General features: G+C 31.5%; 2 protein-coding genes across 3 annotated transcripts in view; both read left to right on the top strand.

The window, feature by feature from the left end:
- On the top strand, positions 1-22,735 carry Lasp (LIM and SH3 domain protein Lasp). Of its 2 annotated transcripts, none has more exons than XM_080172987.1 (14): positions 1-26; positions 12,658-12,750; positions 14,324-14,431; positions 14,824-14,889; positions 15,417-15,456; positions 16,809-16,867; positions 17,517-17,588; positions 17,983-18,453; positions 18,903-19,031; positions 20,008-20,096; positions 21,032-21,161; positions 21,509-21,613; positions 21,951-22,077; positions 22,675-22,735. In XM_080172987.1, the coding sequence occupies exons 2-14, from the start codon at positions 12,682-12,684 to the stop codon at positions 22,713-22,715; spliced, it is 1,506 nt and encodes a 501-aa protein (XP_080029113.1). In that variant the 5' UTR covers positions 1-26; positions 12,658-12,681; the 3' UTR covers positions 22,716-22,735. The 2 variants fall into 2 exon arrangements, with proteins under 2 accessions (XP_080029113.1, XP_080029112.1); XM_080172986.1 differs by lacking the exon at positions 1-26 and adding an exon at positions 38-62.
- LOC145328991 (SID1 transmembrane family member 2-like) overlaps positions 32-24,637 on the top strand; it is a 91,354-nt gene continuing 66,748 nt past the window's right edge. The window contains exon 1 of the mRNA XM_080172984.1: positions 32-63. The gene's annotated coding sequence lies outside the window, so the exon portion shown is untranslated. The remainder of the gene's footprint in view (positions 64-24,637) is intronic.

The following is a 24,637-nucleotide window of genomic DNA, read 5'->3' as shown; positions in this document are numbered from 1 at the left end:
TTTGCTTGATTCACTTCACTAAGAGACCAGGCTAGTATTGCTTGATTCACTTCTACAAGAGATAAAAATGTCTTCCCCGGCGGCTGCCGGAAAAAATGTTGAGTACTGAATCTGATTGAGACTTGGAGAAACAGTTGAGGCGGAATATATAACCCTCCTGTAAATGTATAACCAGGAAAATTATAATTAAGATAATATTAAAGATATGTCTAAAATTATAATTACTTTCTACACTGAATATTCCTAACCCACTAACAACAAATAACCTAATTTGCAGGAAATATATATTCCTGTTGTAACTAACATCTTAACACCTGATAATACAGAGTTTGCATATTGTAGCAAGATAAGATTGTCCAGTTCATTATTTTGATAAAAAAAAAAGATACCAAAAGAAAAAAATAAACAAAACAAAATAAAAAGAAACTAAAGAAAATTTATCACTACCAAAAAAATACCTAAACAAAATAAAAATAAAAAAATAAAAAATATAACCTGGACACCCACCTCTGTATTATCTTGTAATATTCAACTGTGATTTATTTGTATATTCATTCTCACACATCCGCGAGGGTGCCCCGTACCTATCACGTCTCGGTAGGGTAGGGGAGAGGATTGGATATACCTTATGTTTATGTTGGGAGCTGTGGAGTGGATAAAGCAAAACTAGCTGAGTCAAGATTATAGTTTTAAAACTAATTCTGCCAAAATGCCAAACATCAAGAAAAAGTATCCCTGCATTGAGTGCAAAGAAAACGTCGAAGAAAGCCAACACTCTGTTCAATGCACAATATGTAGTAGGTGGATTCACAAAGATTGTGGAGTGGGGGATAAACTATACAACCTTATCTTGGAGATATCTGAATCTATGGGCAGTCACTGCTGGTCTTGTGAAGGATGTGGTATTGGTTTGTCCAAAATGAATAAAATGGTTCAAAATCATGACAGAGAAATCAGAGAACTTCGGAAAGATGTGGATGAGCTGAAAAAACAGAAACCTGATACCAAGAATCTGGACAACAGAATCACATCCTTGGCTTCGGATGTAGCAAATCTTAAAACCCAACCTAAATCTGACAATGAAATTGTTTTTGAAGAGTTGTCCCTGAGAGAAAGCAAAAGGTCAAACATAATGGTGTTTGGTATAAAGGACCCGAACTCAGAACTTGGAGACAATGCTAAGAAAAAAGTTGATGAAGATTCTGTGCTTGAACTTCTGCAAGAACTAGGTTTTAAGCTGAAAATGAAAGAAGATATCAAGTTTTTAGCCAGAGTTGGTAAAGCTTCAGCTAAAAAGCCTATTGTTGTTGGATTTAGGAGCCAGGTGGTCAGAGACAATATTCTGAACAGTGCCTACAAACTTGGTGAAAGTACTTTCTTCAAAGATGTATCCATATCTCCCGACCTCACGACCAGACAACTAGAGGAAGATAAGAGAGTATCTAGAGAAGCTGAAGCCAAAAACAAAGAGATGATGGAGAATGAACCAAATGAAGCAAAAAACTTCATATGGAAGGCTCTTGGACAAAGAGGACAAAGGTACCTGAAAAAAGTTGCCCTAACAAATGCAGAGAAAGAAAAAAGCAAGAAAATACCACCATTACGTCTGAGGATCCCAAGTCACAAGAGAAAATCAGAAATGGAGAACGAGGAGGAGGAGATGGAGGAAGAGCTTCCCCTAAGCCAACAGAGAAAAAAAAGTCACAAACAGTATTAAATATTATTTATCTAAATGCTCGCAGTATTGTTAGTAAACTTGATGATCTTGAATTACTTGCTAATGAAAAAAAACCTGCTTTAATTTTGATTTGTGAATCTTGGTGTAATTCTAATATTAATAATGCTTTTCTCTCTATTGACAATTATTATCTTGAACCTAATTTACGTTATGACCGCTGTGATACACAATTTGGCATTGGAGGTGGCCTTCTTGTATATGTAAGAAATGGCCTACGTGTTTTACCTATTGACAATAAATATGATTTTAACCAATATTGTACATTTAATGTAATTGATGATTCTGACAACAACATTTTTACTGTAAATCTTATTTATCGCTCACCCAACTCCACACATGAAAACTTAATTAAACTTTGTAATGTTATTGAAAATAGTAATGATAATGATTTTAATCTTTTTATTGGCGACTTTAACATGCCAGAAATCAATTGGAATACTTATAGTAGTAATTCTTCAAAATATGCTCTGTTTACTGACATTTTAAATCAAAAATTTCTTCATCAACTTGTAAATTTTCCAACCCATAAAAAGGGAAATGTTTTAGACCTTGTTTTAACCAATAAACCTGACTGTATTTTAAATATTGAAAACCTTGGTAATTTATCTAATAGTGACCATTGTATTTTAAGCATTGATGTTTTAACCTCATATGACAATAATGAACAATGTGATTATATTTTAAATTGGAACAAAGCTGATTTAGTTGGTCTTTCTAATCACTTTACTAATGCTAATTTAGTTGCTGATGTATCTAATCTAGGTGCTAATGATGGATATAACCTATTCAAAGATGTTATACATGAAGGTATTGAGAGATTTGTGCCCAAAATTAAAAGAAGAACAACATCACGCCCTGTGTGGATGACCAGAAATGTCATCAGACTATCCAGACAGAAAAGAAGAAGATTTGCTGAATTTTGTGAAAATAGAACAGATGAGAACTATAGAATTTATAAGTCTATTGAAAAAAAGTGTAAAAAAGCAGTGAGAAACAGCAAGAGAAAGTTTGAGAAGAAAATTTCAAAAGACTGTAATCAAAAAACCTTCAATTCATATGTTCGTAGCAAAACTAAACAAAAAACTGGTGTTGGACCACTCTTGGTTAATGGCAAAATTAAAAATGACAATTTAAATATTGCCAAAATCCTTAACTCACATTTTTCCAGTGTTTTCACTAGAGACAATTCTAACTGTGAGGAAATTCCTTCAAAGCCAAATGTAGAACCTTTTGAAAATTTTAGAATTTCAAAGGAAATGGTGAAAAATAAAGTTATTAACTGGAAGAAAAAACATTCATGTGGCCCAGATAAAGTTACAAGCTATATATTGCAGACATTCCAAGATGAACTAATCGAACCTTTGACAATAATCTACAACAAGTCTCTACAATCAAGTGATGTGCCTGCTGATTGGTTAATAGGAAATGTTACACCTATTTATAAAAAAGGTAGTAAACGAGAACCTTCAAACTACAGACCAGTCAACCAAACAAGTGTTCCAGGCAAAATTTTAGAATCTCTGATAAAAGACAAACTTGTGGAACATCTGGAAAATTTTGAATTAATTTTGCCATCACAACATGGTTTTACTAAAGGTCGTTCATGCACTACAAACTTGCTTGAATTTTGTGAGAAAATATCAAACTGTTTAGACTCAAATACACCTGTTGATGTTATCTACCTAGATTTTTCAAAGGCATTTGACAAAGTGCCCATTTCAAAGCTTCTCGCCAAAGTTAAATCTTTAAACATCACAGGGAAAGTGTATGAATGGATTAAAGCATGGCTTACAGACAGAAAACAACGTGTTGTCCTTAATGGTGTGGAAAGCGATTGGTGTATTGTGATTTCAGGTGTCCCACAGGGCTCAGTTTTAGGCCCTATCCTGTTCCTGATATACATAAATGATATTGACTTATCAGCTGACAAAGTCAAGTTCCTCAGTAAATTCGCTGATGATACCAAACTTGGCCACCCTGTTAAATCAGAAGCTGACAGGGATCTTCTTCAATCCCAACTAAATGCTCTGTGTGTATGGGCCAAAGAGTGGGGAATGGAGTTCAACGTGGAGAAATGTAAAGTCCTGCACTATGGCAGAAACAACAAAGAGTATCAATACCAAATGTACAACAAGATACTGGAGAAAGTGGACTCAGAAAAGGATATTGGTGTTCTTGTTAATAAATCAGGCAAACCTAGTGAACAGTGCATCAAAGCATCAAGAACTGCAAATGGTATTCTGTCCCAAATTTCAAGAACTTTTCACTATAGGGATAAGAAAGTTTTTCTTGATCTCTATAAGAGACATGTCAGAGTACACTTGGAGTATGCCACACCTGCCTGGTCCCCTTGGCAAGCAGGTGACTGTGAACTTCTGGAGAAGGTTCAAAGGAGAGCTGTTAATATGATTTCTGGACTTAATGGCACCTATGAAGAAAAGTTGAAGCATTTAAATCTTCAAACTCTATCACAAAGAAGATTTAGAGCAGATATGATTGAAACTTACAAGATTTTAAACAACTTAAGCAATGTTAATCCGGAAGTCTGGTTCACAAGATCAAACCCCAACAGAGTTTCAACCCGCTCATCTGTACCTAACCCAGATTTGAACTTAAATCTACCTTTCCGCAGAACAGAGATTGGCAAAAACTCTTTTAGTTCTAGAGCAGTAAGAGGCTGGAACAATCTCCCAAGCGAAATAAAATCTTCTACCAGCCTGGCTCAATTCAAAGTAAAGATTGACAAACACCTGAAAGAAGCTTGACTTTTATGTTAGCACCTCCTTTATGGCCCTAAACGGGGCTCGTCGGAGTATATATTTATATTATATTATATAAGAATTGGAAAGGTTTTAGGCTTTTTTTCTCATTCCCAATTGGAACAGAATGCCACTAGATGCTAGTGGCACATCCGTTAGTCATTATTTAAAGTTACGTAGATACTAGATATATTACATTTGACTTCAAATCAGTTTAAAAATACCATTTTAACAATATTATTTTCAATTAACTTAGATATTAATATTTAGTTATAAAAAATAGATAAATATAGTTTTAAAGACTGTCTATGTGAAATTGTTGAATTACGTGGGAAAATAAAGCAGTAGTGCACTAGAAAAAGACTGTCTGGTCTAAATATTTTTGTACATAAAATCTGTCTGTATTCATCCTTAAAGATAATTATTTTTGATGCTATATTGCAACATTTTCTTTAGAGGCTGGTAAAAAGACAATCTTAGACTAATATTTCTAGTAAACTCAAGATAATTTTAAATCACATAGTCCTATTAAATTGGTAGAAATGCAGGACATTGTATTTGATTTGGTAAAATTAGGATTAAGTATTTGATACCCTCTCTAGTTATCTTTCTATTTACTTTAAAGGTGTTAATGTTAATTTTTCTTCATTAAAATCTTTTTTTTAAGGGTTATATAATAACATTAAGGGTTTTAAGTTAGTGTTCCTTTACAAAATTATTAATAACTTTAGTTTGAGTTAATTAGGTAGGTACTAAGATAAGATAAAGAAAAATAATTTAGAATACTAAATAATTACATAATTATTGTTAGAATAAATGCTATGTGGTTATAAAGGTTGCAATTGCATAAAATTATGATTATCATAAATTTTAAACGCATGTTCATACTTCGGTATTGCTTATATATTAAAAGAAAATATATCCTATATAAAATGTTTGGAAGTTGATAGGCAGTCTAAATAAATGTGGATTTTATGAATAAATTATTTTTTTTTGGTTTAACGGATTTTTATCTCTTTAATTTCAATCTATTCAAATAAGTTTAAAATCCTTCTTCTTTTTAAGATTTTCCAGCTACCAAATGCAGATTTTTAAATAAAGTACTTTAGGGATATTTATTTATATGCAAAGAAAAACTTAGGATCAGGAACATTCCACGGTAAAATGTTACAATAAAGTTCGAATATAACATCTTTATCCGTTTGACCGTTTGGTAGCACTTTTAAAGTCTATTATTTTGTTATTGTTGAAATAATCTATGCAGCTACATTTTACCCTAAACTGTACCAGATCCAAAACTTTGGTTGATAATTCCCTTTTTGTAACCCTTTCCTAATCTTCACACACACACACACAAGATTTCTTCTTATTTATCTTTCATTCCTTCAGAGAGAAGGGATAACAATGGACTGAAAATAAATTTTCTTTCAAACTTGGTTAGCATAAAATCAATATTGGTAGGTAATGTTTATTCAGGATGATATTGGACAAAATGATATTTGTTAAACTATGCCTCTCGATGATTTTAATCTACCAAATGACCAATTTTTAATTTGATGAGATTTTAATGGTCTATTGTGCTATCCCTAAAGCCCTGCTTGATTCTTCTCTTCACCTTGGCAATTTACAAAGTTTCTGCTTTATCTGATTTTTATAAGCAAATTTCTTATTTTCTAGATTTTAAAACCTACAGTAAAAAGGATGTCAAGTTGACAACAACCATAATTGCGAAGCTCAATCTGTAAGAAATCACTCAGTCTAACGAAAAAGAACTTTTTAATTTAAAGTAAAGGCATTAGTTCATTGTAAAAAATCTGAATTTGATTTTAGCCTTTTGTAAAAAGTGACAGTAGGATTGCCACTTATAGATATCAAACAAAGTAACTCGGCAAAAAAAGAGTTAAAGCACTTTGTCTTTGTTTAGTTTGAGGTAGATTTGACAATAATCGCTATCTTATCGGTCAGGGCATTAGCTATCCAGTATGGAAATACAGACACACTCTAATTGGAGAAATCACTTTTTTATCATTCTAAATTTAAAATAGGCAGGACAATTAAAGTATGTCTAGTTTGACTGACTGCTATAAAATCTAAAGGTCCGATTCTGGTCTTCTTATAAAATGTTTATAGCTTGTCTATATCTTATTTATGCATCCTAGATTGCAAAAAATCTTAATCTCAACAAATTCTGTCCACCCAAAAATATTTCTTTATTTTTATCAAAAAGGAATATTTTATCCATGGAAAAATTCTTCTGTCAAAACTAAAGATAGCCATTTTGGAATAGGTATATGAAATAAGGTTGTTATCTTGCAGATTAATGTTCATGTACTCAAATAAATTGGTACTCCTAGCTGGCTAAAATAATGATACTCCATCTAATACCATTATAATACCATTCCCTTGACCTCGCCTTCTAATGAGTGGACGAACTGACTAATAAATAGTCTTTCTTAGCAACCTAAATATATCCACGTATTCTATATCCATTGTTGCAATTGTTAGGATGAAAAATAAAAGTTCTGATGTAAATATTTTTTTAATCAATATAAATTCATCAATATGTAGCTATCTATCTATGTTTGTCTGTCTGAAATGTTGCTAAACAATATTTATATACATACAGAACACATAGATTAATATTGATAGAATAAAAGCGATAGCTCAGTAATTGAGATCTTTTTTTAAATGATAAATTCACTGAGTGAAAAAGTCTTTGATAATTCTTAGTTATTTATAATATATTTCAGTGGACATTGCACCCTCTTCAGTCTTCTCTTACTTGCATTTAATTTCTATAAGCACTTCTAATTTAAATTCCACTTTGTCCATCCTTCAGTCCGTCTGTCAGTTATTCTATAATATGGGGGAAATACGATATTCTCGGCTGTTATTTGAGATAGGAGACAATTGAAAATTTTATAAAGATTTCCTATACAAATGAGCATCCAATATATACAGCATGACCCTCGAAAAAGTATTTTTAAGCATCTGCAGCCCTTATTTCTCAATGAATTATTTAAAAATGCATATGTCCTTGTTCTCTATAGTATTCCACGTAAGTAGATATAAAAATATTTTTTTTACCTCCATTAACACCGGAGATTTTTAGTGCTAAAGTTTTGAAAAAGTGACTGAGGAAAAAGTAACTTTTAACATGAAACGACTTTTTTAGCAAAATTAAGCTAGAAATCCTTTTATTTTTGTTACTAGCAGAAACTTTATACAAAAATGAAATAAAAAATTTAGTTTTTGAGTAAAAAGCATTTTTTTACACATATTTTTTGAGTCTTTTTAGTTTAATGATATTTTGAAAAACTTACTTATTAGGCAAAATTGTTTAAGATTAAAAAACTAAATAAATCTCTATGAATATAGCAGGAAAATTGTTTTTGTTTCACAATCCTAACTTTAATAACAAAAAAGTTATAAAGAAAATAAAAATAAACATATTGATTTTTTAGTCTAAAAAGCTTAATTTACCCCCTATTAAATAATTGAGATGTCAGAAAAGTAGGCGGAGCAACTGTCATAATTAATCCTTTTCTATAAATAAGGATTAATAAATAACCTAAAATTTGCAAATAATCAATTCATTCAGTAGTAATTTTTGCCATTAAAAATTTATATTTTTTGGTGGAATAAAAAAGAAATATTTAGTTAACTTGTTTTTCTTTGTGTCTCATAATTCAGTTGCCAGAAAAACATATTATAACCATCCAAAAAATAAGAGAAACAAAAAAAAATTCTTTTTCTCAGTCACTTTTTCAAAACTTTAGCTCTAAAAATCTCCGGTGTTAATGGAGGTAAAAAAAATATTTTTATATCTATTTGCGTGGAATACTATGGAGAACAAGGACATATGCATTTTTTAATAATTCATTGAGAAATAAGGGCTGCAGATGCTTAAAAATACTTTTTCGAGGGTCATGCTGTAATTTATTTAGTCTGTCTTTCGGTCATGCTTCAAAACACATTAATACTTTCTCATTTTAAATAAGCTACCTGTCTAACCCTCTATAGCTGTCTATGATAGAACCCCTTGTAAAGTCTGTGAAACTTAATCTCCTTTCATGCCTCAATTAGGAAGTATTGTGTTTAACAGATCAGTAGTAGGCACAACATGAATATTCGATTTCTTGGAAGTTGCATATTTACTAGGTGTATATTCTTGAGGCGATAAGGTATAAAAGTCTTCATAAATTAGACTTTTTATTCTATTACTAGTTGTTACGCCCCTAGTGGCATCTAGGGGCGCTTTAGGGAAGGCTGGAGGGTAGTAAGTCGACCCTACACTTTCAGTTTTAGTTTTAAAAGTAAAAGTTATAGAATGGGGGGTTTTCTATGGGTGATTTATCTTCAGAGGGTGGAGTTTCCCTCTCCCATAATAACTCTTAATTCTCTCTGGACCTATAAGAAGCATAACGGTAAAGAAGAACCATATTAGTCCAGCAGTTAGCGAGATCCTTCACTAGGTATACAAAGAAAGACATAGTGTAAAATTAAAAATTCGGCACAATATTATATAATTATATATTAGGTATAAACTATTTGTTTAGAAACCTTTGCTTAGTCTAATAAAAGAAATATGTATAGAGGTGATTGAACTTGTAAACTATTTGGTCGAATATTTATTTCATTTTTGAAAACTGATATTAAATAAATTAATATATCTTCTTTCCCTTATATATTATTATCCAGCGATTGCGTCCCTAGTATTTAGGGGCTCTGTTTTCTAAGGAACAATGAAGAGGTTCAGAAAAAAAAGACTAAAAACATATAAAAGACTTGAATCTAAAATTAAACTATCCTAAAACAATTCTGGAACCTATTTTTAAGCTTCCCTAAGAGGAAAAATATTTGGTAGGTATTGTTTTTTTTAAATCTCCCTTCATCCTAAATTAAAGATTAGGTACCTATGCTCAAAACATAATAAGAAGATTTTTACTCCGAGTTTAACATTTTTTGTCTTGAGGTCTTTAAAGACGGTCACGTATAAATAAAACTAAATGAAATTGTTTATTAAAAATATACCTATCAATTTTTTCAAATATATTAGCAGGATTTTTAAGACCCACACTCAAAAGAGGTCCAATGAAAATGAAATGAAATTGTTTGTAAAGATTATACTAATCTCTTAATAAGAAACCTGTTAAAAGTTGTAACAGGGGAAGTAGAAGTGTAAGGTTCATCCCAGGGATTAAGGAATAGGATAATGGATGGTTTATTAACAGGGAGGGAGGGAGGAAGGAAACATTAGGCTGTTTATTACACTAGTCCCTCAAGTCTTAAAATAATATTCGTTGGCTTCACAACCTTGAAGTTTCTTATTGGATTTTCATTGGTTGGGTAATCAAGTTGAGTGTCCAAACTTTGCAACCATGGATTGTAATAACAGAAGGGGTAATTTTTTTAATCATCACGGGGGATGTACATCAATTTATAGGCCATTGTCTTATCCCTTTAGATCCCTGGTTTTTTAATTTTCTCCTTAATTAAGCAAATTATGGTTTAGTTAAATCAAATGTTAAGAAAATCTGATCATAAAAGATAATGATTTTATTATTTATGGGTGAAGTTATTTTATTGTTGATTTTCCTACCCCTGTATCCTTGAAACTGTACATATGTTGCTCCTATAGTTAAGTAATCAGGGAGGGAGTAGACATTGGACTGTAAATTACACTGGCACCCAAAGTTTTATAAACATGATATCTCATTGGCTCAAAAACTAATTTTTATTTAATTTTGAGTACTTTGTTCTAAACTTTTCAACCAATAATTTTTATCTACATATAGGGTAATTTTGTATTATTGTGGATGTATATCTATTTATCCTCTCTTAATATCCCTGGGTAGTTTAAAAGATTGCAGTGTAAAATGCATCAATGATGAACTATGACAGGGAAATGGCAAGGAAAAAATATTTTTTGCCTTCAAATTTTCAAACAGTAATAAATAGTTGCCTATCTTCATTTTTTCACTCTGTATTATTATTATTTAGGTAGGTAGGTATATAGTTTACATTCTTAATCTTAAAATGAGTAATATTGATGTTGAAATAATGCTGCTTAAATACTCAAGCAATTTCAATGATTATTCTACACAAATGGATCTATTAGGTATTATTTGGATCTTACACCCGTTTTTCACGTTCTCTAATAAATTGAAACACGCAACGGAAAAATAATGATTCTCCATTTCCCCCCTTTACCCCCTTTACCCCATCCTCTTCCTTTTACTGGGTGAAAGAATTGACCAATAAATGACAGGGGAAATAGTAACCTAAATTGACGACAATTTTTCCCCTGGTAATATATTCTACCTTCATTTCATTTATCTATCTGTATTGTACTGTAGTACATCTATTAATCTATCTGTCTATTCATTCTTCAATCTGTATTCTGTATCAATCTATCCTTTATACCCAAATCTATTTATATGTCTGCCTCCAATTATGTATATTTTCGTTACTAAATCTGTTTGTCTAAGTCTTTTTGTCTATCTTTGGATCTGTCCATAAATTTGATTAAGTGCGTCGGTCTATCAATCTATCTATCAACATGATTGATATAAATATACTGAAGTACGCCATTTGCAAACATTTTTATTTTGATGAAGCCCAAATTATTGCAAAATCATAGTTCATTTAAATTGGATACAGATGGATATACAATATGATAGAAAATCTTGTTAAAAAATAGCTCCAAATATATTTAAAGTTTTAAAAAGTTAATTTAACAATTTATGCTAATTGTAGTACCTATTGTACTAGTGTTGTTTTTCTCTCTGCAAGTTATTAATAATGTTACCTACCTATACATTTAGTTGAAGGTAAAATAGGTTTTCTATAGGTTGGATAGGTAGGTAAGTAGTATTTATATTCCTGAGTGTTAATTTTTTGTGGTATTGGCATAAGATTTTATTTTTAGAATAAAAGTCATTATCATTGATGTATATTTTTGGCATATGTGTTTATATTTGTTGCGAAGCTTCTCTTTAACAACTCCACTCCTTTATTTGTATGGGCTACGCCCGCCCCTAGGATCATTTTAGTGAGGGCGGAGGGGGGGGGGGGGCGGGGGGGTACGTCATGGGAGGGTTGAGTAAGATCCTATCTCAAAAAGAGTTTAAATCCATATACCTGTAGGAAGCTTTCTGTAAAAGACAGACTTACAGACATCTTGCCTTTTATATGAGAATAAATCTATAGTCATTAATAGACTATTTAGTTTTAGATTTATACGAAGTACTTATGACATAGTTAATTTTGCCTTTTATTTTTTGCAAGAAATAGGTATTAAACATCTATATTGGTGGACAACATATGGACATAACATCCTTGTTCATTTATTATAATGTGCATTGCATTTACAAAAGATGCTGTAATTTTCAACAACAATTTTAAACATTTTGAAAACATTTTTTTCCTCTTTCATGTGTTATCGTGTACATTTTTCTAAAATTTTCCTATTGCATTAATCATTTATTTTGCACCTTATCTATATAAATATGTCCGATTAATTGGGACTGAATATCTGTTAAGATCTCAATAACAGCTGGATCGATTGTTTCTGAATTTTTAGGGAAGTTCGGTCAAGTTTTAGGGAAGATTTTGGTTATATGGCGGGAGGGTGCAACACAACGGCCCCCAAGAAAGAAATTTTTTTAAAAATTAAACTTGGGGCACTCCCCACCCAATTTGGATCCAAGTTCTAGGGGCAACCCACATGTTTTTATAAAAGGATTTTTATTATCTTTAGGCCTAATGGATTTTAAAATCCTTGATGTTACTTTTTTTTGCATATACACTTCGATATTTTTAGAAACAATGTTACTAAGAACGTAATATGGGAAATGATGATTACATTGAGCTTTGAAAAAATTAAATACTCAAACGTTTTTCTGAACTAAAAAGCACATTAATGCATTTCGATTGTAAATTTATATATGGAATAATGTTATTTTTGTCTATGTTCATTTGTATAACTTTAAATTTTTCATTTATTACCTTCTCCATAACTCAGCTTGTCCGTAGGTCTCACTATTTTTTTTAGCTTTGCTACTCATTATAAATTGTCATCCTTATAGTTATAATATTACAATTTTTTTAGGATTAAACATTTACGTTGGTTAAAAACTAATTGCATTTATTTTCAGAGTGAGATTCTCTCTCTCAAACAAAATGAATAAAAAATGTGCTAAATGCGAGAAAACGGTCTACCCTGTAGAGGAACTAAAATGTTTAGAAAAGGTAATTATATATTTTCTTTTTAGCTATCTTATCCATCTATGAGTCAGAAAAAGTCTACAATACAAATGAATTAAAATTTCTAGAGTAGGTATTATTCTATTTTAGCATCTGCTTTCAAGCTATCCATTTGATATCTAGGTATCTTATTACTTGCTCAAATGACAGGTGTCCCAGATTATACCTGTAGTTATTTGAATACTTACCTAGGTCACTAGGTGTAACTTTTTTTTGCTTTTTTGAGCTAGGTAGGTATCTATACACTTTTAGTTTTAAATCATAGCATTACCTAGGTACTTATCAACTTGTTAAGAAAATGTTATTTTATTTTAATAAAAATATTTCAACACATTCGAGTATTTCGTCAAGTTTATCAAATAATTTTGTGGATAAATAGACCAGTTAATTGTATAAGATAAACAGAGATGGAGAGTACAATGGAAGTTATTTTCATCCACAACTCTTATTTTTCGTCCAGTATTTCTTATTATCAATGAGAGAGGAAGAACTGTTAATTACATTGGTACCCAAAGTTTTATTTCTTACAATTATATCTTATTTATTGGAATAAAAACTTTGGGTACTTCGTTTAGATTTTTATTGGCAAGTTCCAAAAAAGTAGTATTTAAAATGTTCAAGTAATAAGTTTGATCTCAAAAGAGATATTTTGTTTTCTTATGATTGTTACGTATGCATATCAATTTATTGCCTTATCACTTAAGATCCCTGTTGATAAAAGTAAAATGAAAGATACTTTCTCTGCATTTTCAAATTCCTTTATCCCTGAATAAATCTGAATCCTTGTAAGTTTTAATTTTGGGATTACTCGGAGAAAAACAAAATATTTATAATTGTAATGGAATTTATTCTTATAATGCTTGAATATTCATGTTAAGTTCTACGCTTAGATAAGAGTAGGCATTTATTTAATATTTTATAAGTTTAATTTTAGAGATGAGGGTGTAAGTCTTTACTCCTCCATTTTAGTTTTAAACTTAAGGAGAAAAAAATTATTTATGGGGTAGAGATACCATTCCCCTTAATAGAAAACCTTATCCGAATAATTAAGAAATCCGAAAATAAGAAACATATCGGCTCAGCGGTTTTTGAAATCCTTTGCTACAGACAGACACTTGCGCTAGATATCCTATTACTCTTTTAAAAAGCCACTTGTTTGTTGCTGCTGCGCTAATTACAATCTTATCCTTGTTAAAGAAAATGTTTAAGTCTATATTTACCTACTGCTTAAAAAATAAAATTCTGTTACCCTTTTTCTTAAGTGTTTTTTGTACAAAATATTATTAAAATGAGTTATTAATCCTTATCAAATATATATAATTCCTTACATAATACCTAACTTACTTTAAAAAGATAAGAAATTTTATTTTTTTAAGTAGAATATCTACCTAGTTGTTAAGATGTAATTTGAATATCTATCTATCTGTAGTTTATTCTTTATTACATTATTTGATGTAAAAGTGTAGCTACTATAAAAGCTTCCCTTTACACCTTAGGGTTCATTCAATTGGGACATCTGACATAGTAAGTTCATAATGAGCAACATGCATCTATTTAGGTATGGCACAAGACGTGTTTCAAGTGTCAGGAGTGCAATATGACCCTCTCCATGAAGAACTACAAAGGCTTCGAGAAGCTGCCGTATTGCGGGGCCCACGTTCCTAAGGTAGGTTTCTTTTGGTATTGCGAAGCCCATTTTAATATGACGCTTTGCAATAAGAACTACAAAGGTTTCGAGAAGTTGCCGTATTGCGGGGCTCACGTTCCGGAGGTAGTTTTTTTTGGTATTGCGGGACTCTATGTCAACGGATATTTGATAAACTGTACCTACTATGATATCATGTGATTTCAGTAAAAAATATGTTGACAATAAAGATTCAAAAAATTTTAGATAACATACCTATCTAGGTACTTATTCTTCTTTTGGACTTAGAAGTTAAATAGGTAATCTTAAGGTATTTTTTTGTAAACTTGGATTTCTATTTTTGTCTTAGGTAAAAAATGTACATCACTTATTTTCTTTATTGTATTTATCTAAATATCTATATTTTGTTTCAGGCTAAAGCCACAGTAGTTGCTGACACTCCAGAAAATAAAAGGCTGGCAGAAAACAGCAAAGTCCAGGGAAGACCAGTTTTTAAACAAAAATACATACTTAAATACCTACCTATATGTTTTAAAACTACATTTTGAAACAAAATCAACCTGAAATGGATAAATAAATTCGAGTAGAGAAGTGCCGTAGAACATCAATAGAAGCAACCCACTTTTTTTTATATTGTTAGGAATTCCAGAAAGGTTGTTTTGATCAAAGGGTTGGTTGTCTGTATGTCAGGAAGGAACTGGGCAATGGGCTGTTTATTAAACTTATCCCCAAAACAATTTAATAACGTTTTCTTATTCGTCGGCTCTACAACTTTGGGGAATTTAATGATTTTTGATTGGTTGGTTCATTAAGTTAAGTGTCCAAACGTTTTAACCACTAATTGTGATATAAGGTAATTTGGCGTTTCATCATTGGGGATGTACATCAATTTATAGGCCATTTTGTTATCCCTTTAGATCCTTGGTATCAACTATCTACTTTATTTTGGTGTCTAAAGTCGAAATATATTTAATTTTAAAAACTGGTCCATATTTGTGTGTTTTAGAGTAATGTAAAATATCACGCAGAATTTGAAGCAACAAAGGAAAAAATTATGTCATCATTTCATACATTTTCAGTAGCGCAGTTACTCTATATAACTACTAAACTAGGCTCTTGTCCGTGGATTTTAATTTCAGGGGGGAAAATGAAATAAGATCTGTGATAATTTATATCAATGTGTGTCGTATTTGATTTTTAAAAGCGAAGCTTTTCTATAATTAGGGTCGGCCCGTCCGTACGTCCGTAACGGATAGCTTTTTTCTTTAATTTAGGCATGTTAGAATTGTCCTATCGATTTCAAATTTTGCATGGTGATTCCTTTAATAGTTTGGTACGATTTAGAAAGCGTAGCAACTCTATAATCATCACTAAAATGTCCGTACGTCCATTTTAAACATGTTGATTTTTTTACTTTTTTAACAACAAATTTTTATGTGATCTAATCATCCGATTGATCTGATTTTTGGTATATTGATTCCTGGGACAACAAATTAAAATATAATCAGCGAAGCAACTCTATAATCAAGTCCTAAAAATGTTAGTATGTCCATAAACATTATCCTGAATCAAGCAGTTTTTCAACAAATTTACTTACAATTTTGCTTTGACTCTTATACATTTATATTATGATTATTCAGTTCTGACACTGTACAAGTGTTAATGTCCGTTTGTCCTACCGTTTCAGTGCTTCGCTTTTATGGATGTTGTCATCCTTGTTTATTGATAACACTTAATGAGCAAATCCACACAAAAAAAATCGAACAGCTCAGAAATAACAAAAGAGTTTTAGTTCTCACGTTTTTCAAAACAGACTTTTTGAGCAAAAATGTTTTGGACAAATTGTAACATTGAGATAAAATGGAGACATCAGGAGGGGGGGTGGTGGGAGTGGGGGGGGGGGGATAATTTACAGAGAATAATACAGACCCCTAAAGCCTACATTTCCATTTGTTAGATTAAAAAATTTTTGAGTAATGATTGAATTTGATTAGATTTTACAAATTGATAGTGCCAAATTTTTTTGTTTGTTTCAATTGATGATACATTAATTTGTGCGGCGCCTATAATTGGTGTTTTTAATTTATTCCCTCCTAGTTTTTTCCTCAGTAAATTGGAAAAAAAAAATTTAGTAGGTACTTCTTATTTTGTTAATTTTTTACCCATTCCACATATTTTTTCTAGTTTTTCTCTCCAAGGATGGGAAAAAAATGTGTCCTGACCTCTTTATTTTTTTCCCCTTTTCATATATTTTTTATATCCCCCCCCCCCTTTGGCAGGGTCAATTTCTCAATTTACACCCCAGCCATTATCTTAACTAAAAGTAATGTTTTATTGCAAAACAAAGTAACTCATATTTATGTAATTTACAAAAATGAACATAATTTTGATTGGCAGGGCAAGTTTACACAAATAGCTGACGATCCTGAAACATTGAGGATAAAAGCTAACTCAGAGGTATTTTTAAATCTCATTGTTTGGTAGCGCTGCCCTCAATAAAAGTAAGGTGTTGTCCGTCCATTTCAGCAGTTATACTTAGTTATCTCAAAGTGATTACAACAAGAATTGTTTTACATCCAACAATAAAAGTTAATTTAATTTAGAGTAATTTTTCACTACAATGAAATTTAAAAGCAATTATGTAATATTTTTTCAAAACGACTTTAGGACACTGTTTTGTCTTATTTTAACCTTTAAGCTATATAATGTAATCTTTAGTAATAATATTTATATTTTTGAAATTAGCTACCTTACTACTGTGGAGAGGTCTTATTTTATATAATACTAGCGGCTACGCCCCCTAGAGGCCTCTAGTGGCACTTTTAATGCTTTTTTATTTCAAATATATAGGTAATTAGAGAAATAATTGGTTTATGTTTCGTTAAAGTCTCTTTTTTGGGAAGGGTAATTTTTTTCTAGGGGCGATTTCTCTTGGGAGGGTGGTGGTACCCTCCCCCAAAAAAGTTATAAACCTTCCCGGGACCTATGAGAAGCTACCCTGTTAAGGAGAACCCGATCGGTTCATCGGTTAGCGAGATCCTTTGGTACAAACACACAGACAAACACATAGACATCCTGTTACTTTAGTATAAGGATTTTATTTCAGGTGATTAGTAATATATCTTACCACGATGTCAAAGGTCATAAAGATGACATGGAAAAGAAAAGAAGTCTACAGGTCAGCAGCTGTTTTGCATATCATCTGAAAGGATTAGAGAAAACTCCAAAAGTTAAATTTGATCTTAAATGGAGCTTTTTTCCGATTCAATTTAAATATCTTTTGACGTTTTAGCGCCAATAAATACGGTAACCACTTTGTAAATCATTATTCACAAAGTATCAGTTGAGCTCTAATAATGATTTTCTATATAAAATAACTAGCGGTTGCGCTCCTAGCATGTAGGAGCTCTGTTTTTGAAGGGGTAAGAAAAATAGTCTAAAACCATCAAGGGATCTATAAGAAGCTTCCATAAAACGAAGAACTCAATAGATTCAGTAGTTATATAAATCTTAAGCTACAGACAAAAAAAATACCTTACTACTTTATATAATAGGATGTTATTTTATCTTAGGGAGGAGGTGAAAATCAGTTTAACCCCGAGGATTTCAAAGCCCCCGCTCCGCCCCGGCCAGTCAGTCAAAACTCTGATCAAAACATAAAACAACAACCTCGCCATGACCGCAGTTCTTACCACCAGGCGGCGGATGACCCGCCGCAGCACATCCCGCCTCCTCGCAGTGAACAGCCGCCCCCGCAACAGCAGCAGCGGATAAGCCAGGATTACGGAATCCAACAGCCGCATCAGCCGCCCCAACAAAAATCTAGCTATCCCGCCGCCGGATATCCGGCTAGTCAGCCGCAACAGCCGTCCTCTCGGTCAAATTCTGCCGCCGCGGCAGCGCATGCAGCTATGAATCAGCCGACTAGACGTTCAACGCCGCCCGTAGCCGCAAATGGTGGACCGCCAAGCGCCCAACCTGGCAGCAGATCTGTACAGCAACATCCTCCACCTTATTCTAACCCTCCTTCCCAACAAACACAGGTTTGTCAAATTAAATTAGTAAATTGCATTCGGGTCATTTTTAAGTCAAATCATTAATTTTCAACTTCTTAAAAAGTCATTTAAAATGCTTTTAAACTTTGTTATTGAAGCTTCAGATTTCAAATTTAGGGTATTGGGTCAAATTGTGGTAGTCTTTCAGCAGTTAAAGCGTTGTATTTCCTGCAGGCTTCCTTTAACATAAATAATATATATATTTTCATCATTAGATTAGATTTATTATTCATGAAAAGAACAAAAATAATAAATAAATATTATATACATTATATGGTTAATTTATATGAAGTTTTTCTTCCCAAATGGAAGTTTCCTTAATGGTAGGAGGTATGCAGTAATGTTTTTTCACACATTGTTTTCATACGGGCCATATAAGACAAAAAATAGAAAAAATATAATGATTAGGTAAACGATACATAAAATTCTTATTTTAGTATCAACAACAAATGGCATATCAACAGCAGCAGCAGCAACAGCTTAGACAACAGCAAGCAGCGCAACAACAACAATTACAGATGCAACGCCAACAACAACAACAGCAGCAACAGCTTTATCTACAACAGGTATAATAGACTATAGTAGGCTCTTGTCATTAACTTAAGCATGTTTGGATTGTTCTGTAAATAAAAAGCATGAGAATTTTATAATTAAGTCAGATATAGCAAGGGAGTTTTTGAGGGAGGGAGGAGACATTGGGGTGTTAATTACAGTAGTCCTAGTTTTATAATAACGTTTTCTTATTAGGCATATGTTGGCTTAACAGCATTGGGGACTTTTATTAAATTGTGATTGGTTAGTTCAATCAGTTGAGTGTCCAAACGTTTTAACCAAAAATTGTAATTTACAGAAAGGGTAATTTTTTGTATCATAAATGGTTATATACTGTACATTAATTTATTGGCCATTGTCGTATTCCTTTAGATCCCTGAAGTTAATATATTTTAATAACTTTGAAAGCCGCTTTAACAGCTGACCGCCCGGCTTAGGCTAATCCTATTGGTTCTAGGTACATCTAAATAAAAAAAATTAAATTTTTTTATTTTTAGGTTAGGTAAGAAAACCCTGCAGCAATGGGGTTTTTAGGCCTTTTTTGGTCTTTTTTGACTATTTTGGTGTAGAAACATTCGTTTATTGTTTTTTCTTAAGTGTTTTCCTTGAATACACTCAGCAAAAGTCAAAAAACCTATATTTTTATATATGACAACACAAAACATGAAAAAATGCACTTTAACCAAAAAATAAAAAAAATTGATCATTTTTTCCTATTTATAGGATTAGGCTTATGTACCAATTTTCAAGAATTTAGCTCAATATTTAGACCATTTTGCTCACTGTTTTAGTTCAGATGTCATTACGCACCCCCTCTTATATCCCGGTTCTTCATTGTTTAAAGTGCCTTTCCCTGTATTATAATTTGTTGATGTTCGGTATAGTAGTCTAATTTTTATATATTGAGTTATGTTTTCATTCATTATAAATCCTTGTATTAATATGATTTATTTTTATTTTTTCACCTTTAAAAATTATTTTTTGTTGTAGCAACAACAACAACAATTGTATGCACAACAGCAGCAACAGCAAATGAGACAACAGCAGATGAAGCAACCTAGTCATCCACAAGATCCAAGGTGTCAATAGTTATTTAAGGCATCGTATTATAGACATCTTTCCATGTTTCCATTGATATTAAAATAAGAAATTATCAGAATAGAACCCTTCAGTCCCACGAGGCTAACAAACTGGTTGTAATAGTATGTTCTTTATTTCAGTATTCGTGGAAAATTGTCTGTGATACGATGGTAAACATGATTTTTTCAATATGATTGAGAACTGGTGTTAATCCTGTGGATATTAATCGGTTTTCAAAGCAATACTGGGAAATAAATACACAAATTTAATTTTAAATTTAAAAAAAAGAATTTAGCATGACAGTTGCTTTAATGAGGTGCAACGTAAAAATGAAGAAACAATAATTTTGAAATATCAAAGACAAACAAAGCAACTTTGATGCCCAGTTTAGCAATTTTGTTTAGCTTTGCTTTATTTTGAATAAAATATTCGCACCCTCCCTAAATTCAGATTGTCAGTGCCATTTGCGCACTGATTACGAGATATTTAACTAAAACAAGGATGACAACATCCATAAAAGCGAAGCTCTGAAATGGAAGGACAAACGAACATTAACACTTGTAGAGTGTTAGATCTGAATGAGCAGAATATTAATGCATAAGTAAATAGATGATACTGTTTAAGGACATAATTACATTTTTAGGACTTGATTATAGAGATGGTTCGCTTATAACACTGACCTTGTTGTAATTGGAATCAGTATTAAAAAATCAAATGAATCGGATATTTTAACATACAAAAATTTGTTGTCAAAAAAAAGGAATAAATCAGCATGTTTGCCAACGATTATAGAGTTGCTGCGCTTTCTAAATCGTACCTAACTGCTATAGGACGTACGGAAATACGAAGGTACGGACCGACCCTAACTATAGAAAAGCTTCACTTTTAGAAAAATCTTTATTCACCTATCTAGATAACTAATTATTCTCTGTAGGTATATCCAGCAACAGCATCGAGTACCACAGCAACAACCACAGCCTTCACACACTCATCAACAGCCACACCAACAACACCATCATAATCAGAGATATAGTAGTGGTCAACAACAGTATTATTCACAACAGGTAGATTGATGGATAGTTTGATATACATATTACAGATAGGAAAGTAGATAGATATATAGGCAGAGAGAAGGATAGATAGTTAGATAGAAAGATAGTTATTAGATTGTCATAAGTACACTTAGACAGATGGAAAAGCAACAAGCCATTATAATCCTAGATATTGGATTGGCGGCCACATCATTATCATAGATAGGTTAGGTTATAAACAGTTCTTTTTATAACCAGTAATACATATAAAACTGGTGGATAGACCGATAGATTATTAGATATTTCACATTGTCAATAACTTCCCTCTTAGTAGGTAAATAACAACACATATTTGGATTATGAAAATGTAATATATTCAGCCGCAGGCAAGTCATCCGCAGCAGCCAGCCGCTAATCCTGGAGGTGGGTCCAGGCAGCAACAGCAACAGCAACAACAACAACGTAACAGCAATAGATGTTATCAGGTATAACCATTTTTCCAGTATGGCTTCGAAACCGATTAATATCCGCTGGGTTAGAACAGGTTCTCAGCCATACAGAAAAATTGTGTATGGCATCGTATTACAGAAATTTTCTACGAATAGTAAGATAAAGACCAGTTTTCTTAGTTCGGCCCTTCGGCTACGCGGGGATAACAAACTGGTTTTAATCTTATCCGGGGAAAGCTGACTATAATACGATGCAACAAATAACTATTAGTTATCATTTCTATTTCATCTTTTGTAAAATTACAGATCAACTGTTCAATGTCGATTTACAATGAATTTAGAATACGTGGATATATTGATAAAAATGTTTTAGGCAATGTACGATTACGAGGCCCAAGACACGGACGAGGTCTCTTTCCGAGACGGAGATATTATAATAGATGCTGTGTTCATTGATGAAGGATGGATGACGGGCACTGTTCATAGGACTGGACAGACAGGTAGAGTAGATTTTGTCCTCATGATCAGAGATGGTTGGGACATTGTGCTGTTTATTACAGTAGCCCACAAAGTCATATAATATAATAACGCTTTCTTATTCGTTGGCTTAACAACCTTGCGGATTTTTTTAGAAATTTTCATTTAGTGTCTTAACGTTTCAACTACTAATTGTAATGTACAGAAGGGGTTATTTTGTGTATCATCATTGTGGATGTATTGTATATCAATTTTTCGGCCATTGTCTTATCCCTTTAGATAGCTGCCACATGACTGGATAGATAAATAGATAGACAGTTATAATAGACAGTGGCGCTTAATTTCAATCCATACTAATAATTATAAGTTATTAAAAAGAATTTAATAAATCCTGTTTATAAAGTAATTAGCTTTTTATATATGTAGCGAAGAATCTCGCAAACCACTGAGCCGATATGATTCTCCTTTAACAATTAAGCTACTTATAGGTCTAGGGAAGGATTTTTAACTATTTTTAAGGAGGTTATTTAGGGACATAGCACCTAGTAAGAAATAAGGGAAAGAATATTTTTCAGCCAGTTGTTCTATCTCTGTATCTTTAAAATTTGTTTTATGTTTAGGAATGTTGCCAGCCAACTACGTTGAACCAGTTAATCTTTAATTTACAACAACAATAATAAATCTACCATCCATTTAAAAAGTTTGTATTCTATACCTACCAACCTATTTAAATTTTAGATTTATTTATAAAGATTTTTGCATATTAAAAAGGTTAAAGTTACAACTTTGCATTTTGATTTTAACAATAGTGCATTTTAAAGTAATTTTTTACAACCGTAAACGTAAAAAATGTACAGAATTAAAACATAAAATCTACGAAATCACCTACCCTTCTAATGTATTTAATTTATCTCAGTTATTTGGTTTATATATATTTTTTAAAGATTCTATTTAATCTCATTTTAATATCATACTTTATTATTCATTTAAGTGTTATTACCTAGGTATTTATTTTGTTTTTACATCTATAGAATGGTGCTTTTTGGAATATTTATACTTTTCTGCCTTTATTTCGTAAGTTAAATATTATTGTAAGGAGAAAAGAAACAAAGATTTCTTTGCATCTTTTTCATAAAAAGTTATTTTTGATGTCTTCCTTCATCAGACATTGTTATATTTTTAAAAGAAGTTTCAATTTTTATCAGCTTATTATACTGGATACTTGATAATTAGATACGGTCCTGCCTCCTTAAGTGGAAACTTTGAATAAACTTTTGATTACTTGTTGTGGGGTTTACCTTCTGTTGTATGAGCTACACAATTTTACTAAAGTCTATTCAAACCCCAAATTTCACTTCTCTATTAGAACTCTAGCGCCTTAAAAAACTGGTGTTGTCAAAGTAGTAATAATGATATAAAATTGTCTAGTAGCGTTGCTACGAAAATTATTGTATGTATGTCTTCAAATGGTTTTTCCAATATACTTGAAATCATAGATAGATAGTAAATATTAAAGAAAATATTAGTAAATAGTTCAATTTTCTTGAAATTAAATAAGATTTTGAAATATTTTTTGCTTAAATATTTAAATAATGTGCCAATTTTAGATTTTATTTTCTTATTCATAGTTAGATATGTGCGTCGTGAATTGTCTAAAACGACCAAGCCAACATGGCTTGTTTTGCTTCTTTAAGAGGTGTGTATTACTTGTGCAATACCAGTAATTTGCCTTAATTATTAGAATATGCCACTTATTAATTAAACAAAAAGTTTGCAAAGGTTATTAAAAGCAGCTACTGTAAAGCTAAACATGTTTCCTAAAAAACTTCATAATTTTTCAAGATTGCTGATAAAGTTCATATTTTTTTGCTGTGCAATTTTTAAGAAACATTTACCTATCCTTGTTTATGTAAAAGAAATAATCCAACTTATGTATTATATGTATTTGTATTACCTATAAGTTTAAAATCAACCTCTTAAGTTTATTTTACATATAATCTTATGAGTCTTTGTTATTCAGATTTTTTTATTCATTTATATCGTTATATTTTTATGTTAAGAATCAATCATTTGTTTATCATTTATACTTGCCATCAAAAATTATCAACAAAAAGACTTATTTTAAATGTTTTAGATATTTATTTTTTGATTAATTTATAAACATATAAACTATATAACTATTAAACTGTTGCCTTTCTGAGCTGTAAAAATGCCTTTATCTTGTATTATTTTAATTAAAATTTTGCATTTTTAGTAAATGAATATAAGAATGACTATTTGATATTGAATAATGTTTCTAGTTCTAATGATAATACTTCAGTGAGTCATAGCCTAGCAACTAAGAAATTCAGATATTCAGTGAGTTTAATACAATTGTAAAAGTGGCATGTGACATTTTTTACCAGGAAGGTGTAATCCTTGAAAAAAAAGGGAAGGTAGGCCATCTAAATTAAAATTTTAAGGGTGGTGTGGTGTCCCATAGGCTTTGCACTTGACTGTCGCAATTTGTCAAATCATGATCACGCAACCTTTCCTCTGATGCTCTTAGGTTGTAAAGAGGTAGATTTGTAGGAAGTTTGGATT

This window comes from Acartia tonsa, chromosome 9 (genome assembly GCF_053477335.1).
Source record: "Acartia tonsa isolate MP-2025a chromosome 9, ASM5347733v1, whole genome shotgun sequence".
NCBI classification, from domain to species: Eukaryota; Metazoa; Arthropoda; class Copepoda; order Calanoida; family Acartiidae; genus Acartia; species Acartia tonsa.
This window is presented reverse-complemented; position numbering and strand designations above follow the sequence as displayed.

Coding starts and splice junctions, on each gene's coding strand:
- Lasp (XM_080172987.1), top strand. CDS start 12,682: ATGAATAAAAAATGTGCTAAATGCGAGAAAACGGTCTACCCTGTAGAG. Junction 15,457..16,808: donor AGAATTTGAAGCAACAAAGG/AAAAAATTATGT, acceptor TTGATTGGCAGG/GCAAGTTTACACAAATAGCT. Junction 16,868..17,516: donor GGATAAAAGCTAACTCAGAG/GTATTTTTAAAT, acceptor ATTTTATTTCAG/GTGATTAGTAATATATCTTA.